Source organism: Acipenser ruthenus, chromosome 2 (assembly GCF_902713425.1).
Source record: "Acipenser ruthenus chromosome 2, fAciRut3.2 maternal haplotype, whole genome shotgun sequence".
Lineage (NCBI taxonomy): Eukaryota > Metazoa > Chordata > Actinopteri > Acipenseriformes > Acipenseridae > Acipenser > Acipenser ruthenus.
Genome location: NC_081190.1, coordinates 98,130,790 through 98,147,988, shown reverse-complemented (window position 1 = coordinate 98,147,988; position 17,199 = coordinate 98,130,790). Strand labels below are relative to the sequence as shown.

The 17,199-nt window shown below is 37.6% G+C and overlaps 1 protein-coding gene across 8 annotated transcripts in view; it reads right to left on the bottom strand.

Moving 5' to 3' along the window:
• LOC117409079 (fibroblast growth factor receptor 3-like) overlaps positions 1-17,199 on the bottom strand; it is a 65,752-nt gene that overhangs the window by 11,832 nt on the left and 36,721 nt on the right. For 3 of the 8 annotated variants that reach the window (XM_059004475.1, XM_059004476.1, XM_059004479.1), the window contains exons 5-9: positions 15,818-15,987; positions 7,674-7,797; positions 7,310-7,500; positions 4,904-5,054; positions 1,254-1,441 (exon numbers count right to left, since the gene is read on the bottom strand). In XM_059004475.1, coding sequence (XP_058860458.1) covers positions 1,254-1,441; positions 4,904-5,054; positions 7,310-7,500; positions 7,674-7,797; positions 15,818-15,987 — 824 coding nt within the window. Of the gene's footprint in view, positions 1-1,253; positions 1,442-3,859; positions 4,005-4,903; positions 5,055-7,309; positions 7,501-7,673; positions 7,798-15,817; positions 15,988-17,199 lie in introns of all 8 variants that reach the window. The other 5 variants (XM_059004478.1, XM_059004480.1, XM_059004482.1 and 2 more) reach the window with 2 other exon arrangements.

Sequence of the window (17,199 nt, the reverse complement as noted above, 5' to 3'; positions counted from 1 at the left end):
GAAATAATGTATAATGTGATATCTTGTAACAATTGTAAGTCGCCCTGGATAAGGGTGTCTGCTAAGAAATAAATAATAATAATAATAAAATATATGGAGGAATTCTAAGCTCTTCAATGTTGCCATTTCAGATCCCCAATGACACTTACTGACAGAGACATTGCTCCTATATCCACACTTCTCCATCTGCATTAGTACCTACAACTGCCTGCTCTGAATCTGCTTCCTTAGTGCCTCATCTCTAATAAATCCTGTTTGCTACCCCCCATCTGAAAACAACCACTTACCACAGTAAGACCCCCTTAATGTGCAATAGTGAGACCCCCTATAGACTCACTGCACCTGAAGATAAGAGCCCCCTCCTGCCCAGCACAGAAGGGATGCAAAGCTGTGACCTTCTGATACAGAGGGTCAAAGTGATAGTGTGGAAGTCTGCCTCCTTGGCCAAGTAAACAGATCTTATCACTAAAGCCACTCACATTTTTTATAATGCATAGACTATTTAACTGTTTCTCCCCTTTATCTGCGACCCTCTGGTGTTAAGGAGTCCAAATCCCTTTTGTTGGAGGTGGGGGTGGAGGGGGGGGGGGGGGGGGGGGGGGCTGTTACTTATTTATCAGTAATACCATTTATATATATACACGTGGTGCCTGATGTGATACAACTGTGATTAAGGTCACATTCTTGGATTATGGTTAAATAGTGTATTGCTGATTGGTATTTAAAACTTTTAAGCATCCTATTTGAACAGGAGTAGAAAAAGTAAATTAGATAAAGTAAATATTATTTGAAGTCATCTTGTATTTATTTTGAAGGGATTTAAAGGGATTTAAAAATGTATTTGGTTGATGTACAAAGGTTCCCAGTGTCCCTATAGACAGGTCTGAATGCACAATGTGTACCCCAGGTACTGCATCTAGAGAATTATAGGACAGGAGAAAGGCTGGCATTCAAAGGAAAACAAATATTCAAATATTTAATAAAAAACTAATTTACACATTAGCCTTAGTCTTAACAGAACAATGCTGTATAATTATACAGTAAAAAAACTGCTAAAAAGCTGAAATGACAGCGAGGAAAAAATTAATAAATCACATGCAGACAAACAAAGACAATGCCACCACCACCACCAACACCACCACCACCACCACCACCACCACCAACACCACCACCACCACCACCACCAACACCACCACCACCACAGCAAACAGGAAGTGAAGGTCTGCAGTAACCTTGTATCTACTTTCTGTTACCTGTCTCTTGAGGGGGAACTTGGAGAGTTTCTGAACAGTAGGAGCGCTGAGGGTCTTCTTGGTGGACATTCTCATTCTGCACAGGATGACGATGACGATGGTCAGGATGAAGAGAACACAGCCTGTCACGTAGATCAGGATGTCAGCGTAGACAGAGCCCGAGTCGTCCTCCTTGACCATGTCTTCCACTGTGGAGAAAGGGTGGGGGTCAGCGGAGAGCACTGGACAGACATGATGATAATAAACTACCTGACTGCAGCAAGGCTAAGCTCTTAAATCTAAGCTTAGGCTATGGCTAGGAGGAAGATGACAAACTTTTATCAGGTGATTATTATTATTTGTTTATTTAGCAGACAACTTTATCCGAGGTGACTTACAGAGACTAGGGTGTGTGAACTATGCAATTAAATGAATACATTTTATTTAAAAGCAGTGCGATTCTCAAGGACATGCTGCTACAGTATCAGAAATGTTCATGTTCAGTGAAATATGGTGTGCAGTTACCACACAAAGTGGATATTGGGGGCAATGCTAACACATCTTAGGTCTTATTTTCAAAGCGTTTACTCCAGTCTTTAATTAAAACTTGTTAATTTTTACAAAACTAAAACCAAACAACTAAGTAATATATTTCAAGTTCTCTTAAGCACATGCAATGTGTTTTATATCTCAGTTTGTAACATTAACAGGAATGGAGGAAACGCTTTGAAAATAAAGCCCCTTAGTTCTTACTATATAGCAGCTTAGATAAGTGGCACCGCCTTTGAGATAATGATAGTTTTTGATTTTCATTGTGTCCTGGTGCTGCGCGTGGAATTTAGGTTCTAACACTAACACTTGATTCTGAAGCTTGCTGAACTGCCTAACCTTACAGTACTTTTAATCTTAAATAGTTAACTGTACTACTCTGCAGCTCTACTGTTGCCAATCCACACATTGCTGCTGCTCATAGCAGTACATTGGGCTTTTGTGTTTTTCTAGTTTATTAAATGTGAAAATACATGCGTACAAAAACTTGCAAATAATGACAAATGCAATTTATGACAAATACGAGATATTCCAAAGAGGACATTTTGCACAAAAGGTAGAATAAGCCCCATCACCTCCCCAGTTATGTATTATTTTCCTAGCCATCACAGCAGGTCACAGTCAGTGTCCTATGAGAAGAGCAGATATAAGTGCAAGACTATAGCTATATCCCCCTGGGAAGTCATTAAAACATGCATGTGTAGGAAACAGCACATTTCAATGATCCAGCTCTAATTGATGTCAAACTGTTGTTTGCAACACTTTGTCTGAAACAGTGGAATTTGAAGCTGTCACTCGCTGGGTTGTCATATAAAAGAGCTGCAGTAATTAATGGGATGAGGGTTATGGATTCCTTTCATTTTTTAAGTCTTGGCTGCAGTTGGATTGCATCCCTCGTGGTTAAGTGTCCTTTATGAGTAATTAGTGCTGTCATTTGAACCACTAGTATATATTATATTATCTGTCTGGCAAATGGGCTTGAGTTAGATGAACCCCCTGTAGCGCCACCAAACTCTTCCAAAGATTCACTAGGCATTCAGAAATGAGTTAAAAAGAGCTGTTATACAAGTTGAATTCAATAACTCAATACGGGTTTCACAGATCGTATGCTGTTGTTTAGTGTTTCAGATGCACGCCTTTCAAATCAACCCGAGTACCAAGTAATCTAATTTCTCCACCCAACATTGATTACAATTAGAATATACAGTACAGGCAATTATACAATGCAGATGGTTCCATGTAGTATGGAACAGTGACTGTGACCTGCATGTGGACAATTTTAAAAACAATTTAAAAAAAGGACATCACGTAAAAATAGATAGATTTTAATAGCGTCCATTTGTCGTAATAAGATTCAGTGCCGACTACTCTGCTTTCTGTTGTGCTACATGCTTGGGTGATGCTACATTTTCCCTTCTGTCTGTCTAAACCTGCAATGTGAAATGGCTTTGAAATCAAAATGTTTTGATAGCAGTAATACTTATAAAATAGAAGTGGTTGAACAAACCTTTTGTTTTTTTGATCTAAGAAACAGATCTATGACCTTGTTACCCGATGGCCCAATTAAAGAAAGATTGATAATGCTTCAACTTATGTATTTTTAAACATTAAAAAAACATTATAACATTAAAACAAACAAATGCTGGATTTTATTTAAATTCATGTAACAATTATACAATCTTTAAAATGTACAAATTGCTACTTAGAAATTTAACATGAAATCATATATAAATAAAATGTGACTTTGTTTTTTAAAGCATTACCAAATGATTTACTATCTTTATGAAGCAAATATTCCAAAAGAAAAGCTACATCAATGTAAAGAGAAGGAAATTAGACTGCCACTGCATAGCTCTTCAATCAAATCTGAGTTTTAATTTGAGAAGAATCAGATTCCCCTGAGGTTGGAACCTACTAAGATGATTTAAGTTCACAGTAAAAACTGCAATGGACCAAACTGCTATGCAATTGGGAGTCTTTAACCCCCTCCCTCCTGATGTGTGTAAAAAGAAGGCACAGACAACCTCAGAAGTGAAAACCCCTTGAAACGAGAGACCCAGGCAGACAAGAGGAAATACCTGGTACCACGGACAGCCATGCAGAGTGGTGTGTGAACCCAATAGAATTCCCAGCCAGACAGGTATACTTCCCGGCATCCTCATAAGTAACATTGGGCAAGAGCAGGATTTCTAGTTCCTTATCCGTTGTGTTAATACCTGCCGTCTAGGAGAGAGATGGAAAGGGGAGGAGAAGGATGAGGAGTGGAAGGATAGTAACAAAAAATATGAAAGAAAAGTAAGCCAGAATATCCCAAATGACTTTTTTGACACCACAGATCCCCTCCCCAAAAAAAGCAAGAATGAAGCAGATTTTTTTAATGCATGTAGTCTCCTGTAAAAAAAAAAAGACCCTCTTTCTCCATGTTGTGGTAACCTCGAGTGTGCACCTCTCCCAGGACACCTGCATTAAAGCAAAAGATCCCTTCACCAGGCTGTCTTTATCACTCTGTCCCATCACAAGGCATGCAAGCTGAAAGCATTGGATGAAAAATGTCCAATTTCTTTGGAATAGGTGGTAAGCACTACAGAACAACAGAAGGCTAGTTTTGAAAGAGAACAGACAGTTTTAGGTTAAGAGATAGGCTTTCTGCAGCAAAACATCATTGAACTGAGTTGTGTTTAGTGTCCAGCTATCCAGATATATATAAAAAACAATGTTTTGAAGAAACAAAAATGTGTTTTGCTGTAAAATGCCCAATATGAATAAATATTTGAAAATCAAGTATAAGGATTACGAATAGAGAAGCAGAAATACGTCTGATCTTAGAAAAGGAAAAGCAGTGGATCAGATAATAAGGGTCCAACTAATTTCAATAAAACATCTCAAATTTGATATGGCAATTATAGTTATTTTTTGTTACTATGGGATATTTTTCAATGGCACTTATTTCCATCACAATGCTCAAGAAAGAATACTGTTTTAGTATAATGTTGGATTATATCCAGTATATTCTATATACATAGAATATATATGAATTATACCCTGTATATGCTGTTAGAAATGTATGGCATACTCTCCAGCCTGTGCGTGCATGAGGGCCTGGGACAGAGTTCTGTGTTTACCTGGTGTCGGTTTGTGAATATGAAGCCAGAAAGGCTTTTCGGCGAAGCCTACGAAATTGGAGGCTCTACACAGATACTCTCCCACGTCCTGCTCTGTCACATTGTACAGAGCCAGCTTAGCATCAGCTTCAGCCTTTTTACTTATCCAGGACTGCAGAAACAGATACATATTTCAGTGAATAATACTGTTCAATAAACTATTCACCGTTAACTCTGTAGTCACAGTCAAGTCAGGGGGAAACTCAAGGGTGCTGTGCCTAGGAGAGAAGAACTACACGCACTAGAGACTGTTTTGTAGGGATAGGATATCAAAGTATCCTGGCTGTTGTAGGCAATAAGGGAAACGTTGAATTTATTTTCTGGCTGTTTTTTTAAACAGAGGTAAATTGCATTTCTCATGCCATATGCTGTGTGGGTCCCCTTTTTGCATACAATTGTCTCAAAAACAGTCACATGTGTAGGTTTTCCTTTTGGCCTAACACCCTTGATTCTGCTTTGATCCAAAAACAGACTACACTTGTAACACTTAAGAGGTTTTATTAACCACATTATTATTATTATTATTATTATTATTATTATTATTATTATTATTATTATTACTATACATTCATTTATTAAACATTTGCATCAGATGATAAGAAAGCTGTGAATTGTTTTTTTTTCTGTTTCTTGCAGAAATCTAACTCCAAGACGCTTTAGTCCAAACCGACAGCCAAAAATCCTATATAAAAAGCTTTCTTCCTTGTATACTGCACACGAAACAAGTCATCAAGAACTGTTTAAAAAGAAAAAGCTCCAAGCCAATGTTGTTTCAATTATCTGGGAGTCCAAAATAGAAGTCTGAGACAAAATATGAGCAGTCAGTGGTCTGTCTCTGCTGCTGACTCTGCCCTTCGTGAATTGCTAGTAATTTTTTCCATAGATTTTCGGGAGACTCTTCTCTACTAAATTAAGCGGTGCATCTGAATTAAATGAATTTCAGACTGCTAATGGGGTTGCTCAAAGCCGCCACCAAGGCGTTTCAGTTATTTCCAAACCAGATGTTTTTATTTTCTTTCAGATTGGAAAGCCGTGCTTGCTTCCCCTAATGAACTGCTTATGGAAGCACAGAAATACCCCCTCACACTATATTCTATTCTACAATCCATTCCAAAATAATCTGGGACTTCAAAAGTACACAAGCTAAAACTGGTATTCACGTGAGTCTGTGTAAACACACATGGCTTCTTTTGGGTAGTATCTTCATTTGTGCAGTAAAGGGTTATAGGAGTACAAAAACAAGCACTTGGCTTTAAGTAAACTTTGTAAGAAAGCGTTTAACACTTCTTTATCTAAATTAGGATGCAAAAACAAAAAATGCTAGTTCCTGTGCCTGAGCGTGAAACTGCAGTATGCATTATAGTAAATTATAGTTGAAATCAAGTAGCATCACTGTTTGTACTGGAGCACTCCATGATTTGGAAAAATCCTCATCTGGCACATAAATTGCATTCTTCTGCATATTCTGCTCAAATCCCTAGCCCCTTGTTCAGCATGGTCCCTTCTGATAAAGGATTAATCCCTGTTGTGTACTACCAAAGGGAAAAGCTTAGGCCTACTTCCCCGACCCCATGGTTACAGGTATTTATCTCGTGAACTCCAACAAAATCCACAAACAAAGGATTTAATTATTTTCTGTTTCAAACAAGAGGCTACAGGGGACAGGAGTTTTTAAACAATATAATTAAAGTGACACTGCAGTCTCATAATGACTTTATTGACTGAAAGGGTAAAAGACTAGTAAAATAATGTTTATACAAACATTGGATTCGTTTCTTTATCGCAAATTATCTGAATGTGAACTGTACAACCTCAGCGGCAAAAACAAACTCAGCAGGACATTTCTTCAGATCATGATAGCTGAAAAACAACCCTGGGTATTTACAATTACAATTTAAAGAAAACACAGTACATCATATTAAATAGTTTTGTTAGTTAGAATACAGGTTTACCCATTTCACATGTATCAAAAGTGAACATTGCCAATATTAAGCAAATAAAGCAACATATAATATAACTTTGGACAATCTGAAATTACAATCCCTCGTCTGGCAGCCTAGGCAAAAAAATCCAAGAGTGAAATGCGTATTTTTAAATTTTAAATAATTTTTTTCTTTAAAACCAAAGTAATCTATCCTGCCCCCATGGGCATTTTTTCTTTTTAACCACGCAATTTTATACATTTAGCAATCGTAGTTAAAGTCCTTGGCTTCTAAATGAAAAGGATTCTTTCTTTTATTTTTTTTTTAATCATTTAGCAAAAGCCAGGTTGAGAAAAACAAATTGCTTATCGCTCCCAGATTACATTTTAAAATAAACGTTTTTATGTCGTCATATAACACAACTTAAGCGCTATTTACCACTTACTTTCAGTACGGTGACGTAGGGCACTCCGTCTGACCCGTATTTGCTGCCGTTGACCTCTATGTGCTTGAGCCACTGGATGTGGGGCTGGGCGTCGCTGTACACTTTGCAATGGAACTCCACATTGCTGCCCAACACCACCGACTGGTTAGCGGGTAACCCAGCCTGCAGGATAGGTCTGTGGGGTGACCTCTCTGATTATTGGGAGGAGAGAGAGAGAGTTAGAAACACATTTCTATCTTGGTCCCTTCATTTGGGTAATAGTGGTGCCATTGTTTTGATCGCTGGTTCCGCTGATAAGGAACTGATTTGATTGTGTCAAGTCAGCAGTCCTCAGAAATGCAATCCAGCAATGTATTGGTCTTACCCAGGACGTCGAGCTGGTATGTGTGGCTGAGGCTGCCGTGCTTGTTCTCCACTATGCAGGTGTAGTTTCCCCGGTCCGAGGGAACCACGCTCTCCATCACCAGGCTCCACTGCTGGTGCCTCAGCTGTCCGGAACAAACAGGGTATTAGAAGAAAAAGGAATCATTTATTATGACTGCATAAGTTCTTCATTTGTTTTATTTATTTATAATTCATTATCAGGAAAACGATAAACAAAAGTAGCCAGCTAAGATTGTGCCAGTAAACCACACACACACACATACATACAAAAGTAATGTACAATAAAACTACAATTATAAAAACTCCTGTTCAAATAACATCCTGGAGCTTTTAATTATTTTCCAGATTCATTAATTGCTAGTTTTGCATCATCAGAACAATTTTGCATCATCAGTACAATGGTCAACGTTATGACAAATGCAGACCAAAAAAGAAATAATAAAAAAACATGACTTTCCAATATTTTACACCACTATTTGACTGAAGAGAAGTTTGTTTTACTTATACACTGTAAACCCCAAAGTCATTCTAAATAAATTAAATCAAGTTACATGAACTTAAAAATTCAAATTTTATTCATAACACTCATCCATTTTAAGTTAGTTGAACATTCAAATTTACTTTAGTTGTTCAAACGTAAATGGTTTAAGTAGTATCAGGGGACTAGATTCCCATCAGCCCTTGCAGGACTTGTACAATTTATTTTTGGAATTGTTTGTTGTTTATTGTGTTGTTGTTTTGTGTATGTGCGGTTGCACAAGTGTGTTGTGTTTGCTTGTCTCTTGTGCCCCCGCCTGCTCCCTTACATGTGTTCTCCTTGTGTTGTGTGTGGCCGCCCCCGTTCGGTGGTCAGTCTGCGAATGTGACCTCCTCCCTTCTCCTTCTATCTACATCTCTGTATCTGCCTGGTTCCAGCCCTTGTAAATGCTGCCATAAGCGCATAAGCAGAAGTGCTGCACTGGCAGCTAATAAAATAGCTTGTTGATTGCACATGCTGTTGCCTCAGCTAACTTTTTAATGTTTAAATGAAATAAAAATGTTCAATCTAACCTGACTATTAAAAAGTAAATCTAACTCAAATTACATTACATGAATATGCATGTTATGAGTAGTCAGCCCCAGAGAAAGTTGTTGTATCAAAAACTAAATGAGTAGCTAAACTTAATTATATTAAGGCACAGAGTTTACTCATTTTTTTTGACAAAACCTGACTTATCAGGGTTGACAGTGTAGCTACTGTACACTGTTGCAATATACTGCACCAACCCAAGTTATCAAATTCCAGTCTGTGGATACATACAGTATGTAGTTATGAGTCCTTACTATAATGCTTGTGTTTCATGCAATTAATAAAATAATTTTTGTACAACTTTCTATTAACCCTCTGGAGATAATAATAATAATAATAATAATAATAATAATAATAATAATAATAATAATAATAATAATAATAATATGAAATTACTTGTCTAAGATGGCATCAAATGTCACTGTTATGCGGACGACACACAGGTTCACTTCTCCAGACATGGAGTTATCAATATCTTGTCTTACGCTTTGTCTAAGTGACATCAAGAACCGGATGCAGCTACATTTTTTAAAGTTGAATCCAGACAAGACTGAGGTAATGCTGGTCGGCTTCTCACATCAATTAAATAAATACAGACATTTTAAGATGTTGTAGACAGACTTGAGACCCAGCCTAGCACTAGTCTACAGAATCTTGGTATTATTTTTGACCAAAACTTGGCTTTTGATGAGCATATTCGTAATATTACTGATGTTTCTTTTTACCATCTACGTAATATTGCCCGTGTTCGCTCCTGTCTTACTCAGGCAGATGCAGAAAAGCTGATTCATGCCTTTGTTTTTTCTCGTGTAGACTATTGTAATGCTTTGTTTGCTCGTGTCTCAAAAAACTCTCTTAAAAAATTATAATATGTCCAAAATTCTGCAGCTAGAATTTTAACTAAAACCAAATTCACGGATCATATTACTCCATGCTGCATTGGCTCCCAGTGGAGTTCAGAGTAAAATTTAAAATCCTATTGCTGACTTTTAAGGCTCTGCATGGGTTAGTGCCAAGCTATATCTGTGAGCTTCTGGTACCATGTACCCCAATGTGCAGTCTACTTAAGGTACCAATAACTAAGCAATGATCTGTCGGGGACAGAGCCTTTTCATGTCTAGCCCCAAGGCTGTGGAACGACCTCCCGAAGGTCATAAGGGATACTGACTCTGTAACCACTTTTAAATCTAAGTTGAAAACACATTTTTATTCAATGGCTTTTATTGTATGAACAAATTGTTATATTTTATATATATATATATATATATATATATATATATATATATACACTGTATATATATATATATATACATATTATTCATCGCTTTGAGATGCACATGAAAGGCGCTATATACTGCCTCATTGTGTGACCCTGAGCAAGTCACTTAACCTCCTTGTGCTCCGTCTTTCGGGTGAGACATAATTGTAAGTGACTCTGCAGCTGATGCATAGTTCACACACCCTAGTCTCTGTAAGTCGCCTTGGATAAAGGCGTCTGCTAAATAAACAAATAATAATAAAATAAAGATTATTATTATTATTATTATTAGAACTGTGCTACTTATTAAGCACTTTCAGCAGTTATTGCTTGGCTATTTAAGGTATTTTCCACAGTGCTAAAAGGGTAAAGCAATTAGTTTTTAACATTGTTTGATTAATGCTGAGCTCTCAGCATAAGCAATAAGGTGATTAAATATATCTAAACTATTACCGGGTGTCCAGCACGCTGTATCTAAGTAACAAAAACAATTCCTATTTCTGTGGTTACACAGCTATGGACCATTTATTCTCATAAATTAATAAGAAATTGCGTAGGTGGTCTGAATTTAAAAACATATATCTATATATTTGTTTAAAAATAATATTTTTTAATACTTTTTGAAATCCTAATGTATTGTACACTATTGTGGATGTATTTCTATAGGTCTTGATCACAATGTAAAATATTATTAAATAAAAACAAAAAAACTATGCCATTACTAAACAGCAACACTGTTTCCAATGACTGCTGGATCTCCTTTAGTTATAATTTCAATATCTGTATAAACAATTGGGCCAAAGCACAGACTGCACCAAATCTTGTATTCCTGAAAGCAGTACTTCAACCTAGACATTTTCCATGAGTGGGAATGTATTTATTTCACTGTATTAATTCTGGAAGACTTCTTGGATTTCTGTTTTAATTACCAACATTCTTGGCTCATTGGTACACCTTCTCCAGCACTCATGAAGTTCAACGCCAAGTCTGTAACCCAGTGTTCAGACTGGTATTACAGTTTGAGAGGGATAACCCTACACCACTGCATTACCCTGGGGGGTTACTTAATGTGTAAACAGGCATTATATGATATTAAAGATTCCAAAAAGGATTAACATGTTAATGAGCTTATGTGGTACAAGTCATAGAGGCTTAAAACTAAAGGACTATAGATTAAGCAGCATGGGAAATGTGGTGTATTGGAGCTTTCAAGAATGTCAGACTCCTAATGTCGGCAAAATAATTAGGCTCTCAGCCTTATTCAGATCGCTTGGCCCATTAAGTGAATTTATCCCTTCATCAATCCAGGTATGACTGTAACTTTAATAGGGTTTAATGTGACCGTACGAGAGGAAACGGTAAGCGACCCATGGATAGTGAGCTAGGCTGGTCATTAGACATCTGTGTTTAAGGGGTTCTGTTTAAAGTTTATTTTCATGTTTTTCCCAGATCCTGGTCTGTCTGCCACTGAATTCACCAAACAGGATATTCTTTTATTAAAAGCAGCCCATTCTTTTTGAAAGTGAACGAGACAGAAATAGAATCATTGGGGCTACAAAGAGAAAGAGAGAGAGAAAAAAGAAATCACACGCACACACACACACACCACACTCCCACCCACACAGAAGCGCTTTAGGAACTTGATTCAAAAGTGAATCCAGGCAAATGTTTTGTTTAATATAAATTCAAAACTGGATTGTTGTGTGCAATTTACAAAGAAATGAATCGTTATCGTCTAATCCTTCCTTGCAGTCTGGGTCTTCAAGGAGCGCAAACGGCATGTAGATGTCTTTGTGCAGGTCCTTAACCATGCAGCTCTCTAACAAAGACATCTTCTCCATGTGCTAGTAGGGACAAAGGGAAGCTTCATGATCTGTCATGTTTGCTCTACTTTATGTCTCACTCACAGATTGGTCTCCTCGACAGAACCCTGCACCCTTAGACCTACCTGCCTGGTGATCAACTCAAAGTATATAAAAAAAAAAGTTGGAATTTATCTAAATCATGGAAGATCTAAATAGACTTTTAAATCATTAAACGGTATGTGTGGGTCCTCTTTAGTGAGTAAAATTAACAATTTGGTCATATTTTTAAAATATGTTTTAGGTTGCAAATTGTAGAAGTACAGTGAGATAAAATATGGATAAACCTATTTTTTAAACAGTTTCTGCTTGGTTTACTCCGACATATATATCAAGCAGCTAATAACTGGTTCCCTGCTTTGTCCATCGACTACATTTAAAACCATTTGTTTGTGATAAGAAAGGAATATCCTGTCTCTGTGTTTGTAAGGCCACAACAGTTTTGCTCCCTTATCTAGAGTATTATTTTTACGCATACAAACCCTACAGTATGCACTGTATATACGTCCCAATCAGGTTGTGTTTACAGCCTTTGCAAACTATTTTAATTACCTGGAAATGTCCCTGTGCTTCATGCTACTAACCATAACATTGTCTAGTTGGTGGAGAGTCATTATCAAGACTAGGATAAATATTTGATATTTTAGATATACACACATACACCAAACTGTAAAGGGATACTTTATACCACACCTTCAAAAACTTGCTGTTTGAGCTATTATCCTTAGCAGAGCTACTAAAGAGTTGTACCAACTGCTTTACTAAGCTCTGGTTAGTAGCTTGAACAGTATACGACCCTTAGTCATAAATTATTAATTAAGTTAAAAATATAAGAAACAGACAAACGTTTCCGGCAGTGGCATATTTTGTTCAAGTAAGACCTCCAAAGCCATTGTCCAATTTGTCAAAACCACCCATCAATACACAGAAAGACGCAAGTAAACTTATCACCCCAATAGGCCTTCACTACTGCCACGGTGATTGTCTCAGATGACAGGTTTTGTCCAGGGAAAGTGAAGCCTGTCAGGCAGTGGAGTGACCCTAATCCTTTTGGAGTGACACAGGCCTTGTCAACAAATCACATTAACTCTTCTGCCATGACAGAACTGGGGGTAAAGGGCACTCATTACTCTGCCAAGGTCAACATCGTGTATGTGGGGAATGCTAATGATTTCAAAACAGTGTACATGTGTGGGGGCGGGGGCGGGGGCGGGGGGGTTCCAGCAGACAGATGATCAATGTGCTAACATTCACAGAAAACCTTATGAAAAATAACTTCTTATTTTTCTTTTAGATGATAACAAAAGTTATCTAAAATCATAATATTTGTTCTTACGTAAGTGTTGGGTGGCTACCTCTAATCAAGTTGAGAGTGTATTTCTCTCGCACTCTTTGCTTTGTCAGTCTGTTATACAAAGAGTGCAAGTGAAAGTACATTCTCGGCTTCATTCTCGGTAGCCACAATTAAATCTAAATACAAAACAGACAAAACCCTGATATTAACATACTTATTCCATTTATATAGAACCTATTGTGGTTCAAACGTTTAGAATGCTTTGTTATTCTGAGTGTGAGATTACACTCTCAGTGAAGTTATAAGTAGTGTTCTGCGTTACCGGTTTATTCCGAATTTTACTGAAAAATTCCTTTTTTTTTTAACTGGACATCGGTTTCTATTGATTTATACCCCATTTTTTCTATTATTCAATATTATCCCGGTACTATTTAATAGGAAATACACAATAATTTGATTCAAATGCTGTTTTATTTTGACTCCAACATTGTAATAAGCAGCCCTACACTGTATCCTAGGATACAGCAGATGTTTAGACATCAGAGGATCAAATAACTGTCACTTCACTAACACACTATCACCTGATTATGTTGGAATATCAAAGTCTGATTATTATGGCAATTACTGGGCATAGTAACTACTACCTTGATCATAAACTAAATTGAAATACTTACACAAAAATATAATAGTTTTAGTGGATGAGGAATGGGAAGAAAGCGTAAATCAGTTTATGAATATTCAAAAGAAAACAAGTTTTGAAGTATACAAAAAGCAAAAATAGCAGAAGTGGGTCAGATGAGGCAGAGGATACATAGCGCTGCAAATACTGCTGCATTGAGGTACATGTTCGCACTGACAATAAAAGAACATACTGAAAAATGAAGCAACACATTAAACTAAAACAATAAAGTGAACCAAGAGACAAACAATCCATTTAATAAAAGCTTTAATAAAAAGAGAACGACTGTGTTAATGAGTTTGTCAGAGCGCTGTGCTTTGCTGGACAGCCACTGTTCATCAGCTAAAACACTGCCGAACACCGACCATCTTAATCGTAATAATCATATTTGACAGAAAATGCCGATGCTTTAGTTGGTAAACTTACATGGAATGCATTAATGGAAATGGCCAGTGTGATTTTTTGACTCGTCTCACGATGGCTTGGTCCAGTTCTGTGAATTTTAATTTATTTTTATGATTTCAAGGCTTGTTTTGTGTCATGTTCATACCTTCTGTAGATACTGTTTCTGTCAGCAGAGCAATTACCCAAACATTTGCAAAGTACCAGTTAACCAGTTCAAATGTGGCTTCGACTTGCACAGATTGTGCTTCATCAGACATGCCAGGGACAGTAAACCTAATAAGAAATCAGACCTGCTACACATCAGATTCAACATGTTTCAATTAAAAAACATTTTTTTGGCGATTTGATCCCTATTTTAATATAAGTAGAATAAAAGATAAGAACCGAAAACGCAGAACACTAATTATAAGTAACTCCTGCTAATAGGTTCCAATAGGGACGTGACTAGGGGGCATGAAGACATTCCACTTATTCCTGAAACTCTTGTCTAGGGTTGACAGCTGAAGATAATGATATCTCTCCTTTAACTGCTACCCAGAGAAAGTCCAGACTGCATCTGTATTCAGAGGTGTCTTTCCCTGTTCTTTCGGCCGTGTTTTATCTGGTCTGGGCTGATCTCCATGGCAATGAGGTAAGTAATGGGTCAGCTCCTTCAAGGGGGTCCCTTGGAGAACTTCTGAAATGGTATTTATGTTTGTAAATTACTGGGTGTTAACAGTTATGAACAAACAGCATGTGGTGAACTGCGTCACAAATAACTTTTTTTCTTTATAAAAAAACACCCAGACAGAATACTACCTTAGCTGCTTTTTATTGAATTTTTTATACATTTTTTACTATTGTGCACTTTTAGAAAATTACTGTGAAGGACATTGTGAGTGTGTTTTATATGCTTGTGGAGACAGGTCTAGAAATAATTCACCGTGTGAATGCCATGTTGCTGATTCAGGGTTAATGAGGTGTTACCTTGTGGCTGTTGACTCAACGCTGATGAGTGAAACTGAGCCCAGCGCCGTATTTAGCTAATGGGCTGGTGTGTAACTATGATGTGGCTTTCCAACAATGCCTTTTGCACTGCAACCTCTTTAGTATGCTGGGTGTGAATAGCAGAATAAAGGGTGTGAGTAGCTCAGTGGTTAGAACCCTGGTACTTGCTTGTGACAGATCCTTAATGATTTTATTTACTGGGTTCAGTTAAATACTGTAACTAAACAATATGGTCAGAATATGGCCCTGGATTTGAACTGAGGACAATCTCCACCTGCCAACTGAACATCTGAATGATTGAGAAAGTGAGTTTAAAGGCTCCCAGATCAGAAAAAAAGGTGAATTTGAGCAAATGTTTAGTAAGTCGGGTCCCCTAGAGCGCCTGTCTGATTCCAGGGATATTTAAAGCCCTTCAGTGACTGGCCGCTAATCTTTTTTGACCTTTACTCTCAGCCCTCATGTGACTGGGTTTGACCTGTCGACTTCTGATCACTGACACAGGGGTGAGGATTAGCGTGAGGCTGCATGACAGGTTTGGTTTATTAGCAGTCTAATAATGCCTCCTCTCACCTTGATGCCTCCTATACGGTGCTCCCCCCTGAACTCCTTGCCGTTCTTCAGCCAGTGGATTGCAGGTATCGGGTTCCCAGCGGCCTGGCAGCGGAATCGCACCGTGTTGGCAGCAGGAACGGCTAGGAGCCTCTTCTCCATTCGCTCCGGACGTGTCCAATATGGAGCTTCTGGGGCAAGAAATATGGATCAGTTCACAAACGTTTGTCTTACAGCAAGTGGGTCAAAATATGTACAGTAGTATATATGGCAGGTCCAGCCTCTGCTCTTCTATTTTATTCTGTGCTATTGTAGATTGTACACATGGAAAGTCATTTTTATCATTATATGTATTTTTTCTAGTAAATCGTTTTTTTGTGAAGCCACAGTAAAAGACATCAAGCGAAGTAATCAAAGCGTTTGTCATGCTATCTTTCACTGGTGTTTCTCATTGGCCTGTCAGTGTGGAATGTGAATATCAATGCTTCCAAAACCTCAGATAGACAGAGCAATTTTAAAGAATTGATAGAGAACTCACTCTGACGTCTTCTATGATATAAAGTCCAATGTTGGTTTGCTTACGTCTTACTGACTGAAAAAAAAACAAGTACAGTTCCTCCAACTGCTGTGTGTTTGCAATATCAGCTTACCGTTAAGGGAGAAAAGGGTACTTTAATTACATACCCTGTATAAGAGGTCTGGGGAGAGATCCCCCACTGTGTGCAAGCATTCATTGAGAATGATTAGTGTTGGCTGAAAAATGTTTTTTTGCCATTTTTTAAACTAACAAAAGTCCATTTATTCCTGAGTCTTCATATACTAGGGTGTCAGTAGCATGCTCAAGTATAAAACCAAGTAACTGTAAAGAAAACAAGCACCCTATTAAAGTAGCTCTTCATAAGTCGAAAGGTTTATTCACAATTCAATCTGAAAGTGAACCATGAAGGGTGTGACCACATATAACATACACTCGTTTGGCTAGAATGGGAGGTTTGATTTCTCAGGACAACACTTTATGCATTTTCCTTTCCAGATATGCAGAATGAAATAAAACCAACCTTGTTCACTTAGTACTCTATATGCTGCCAACACACAGTCCCACCTTGTCCCTCAACTGTATACATCTACAAATCCTCTTAGGTTACCTTGGTTACAAGCCAGGCTAGACAGTATACTGACATAGTAAGCCAGAAATAATTCTTCTTTCTATGACATTTTAAGACATTGTTTTTGAGGGGGGTAAAATGAACAATAAACATGAATCCCACATTTGTTGCTTACAAATATTTGGGCTGTACTCTGAGTATTAAGTGATACCAGTTCTCTTCGGTATGGAGTTACAGCAGTGAGAAGTCCTTCCTTTTTTTTTTGGTTTCTTCTAATGCTCTTTTCAGTGGTAACCT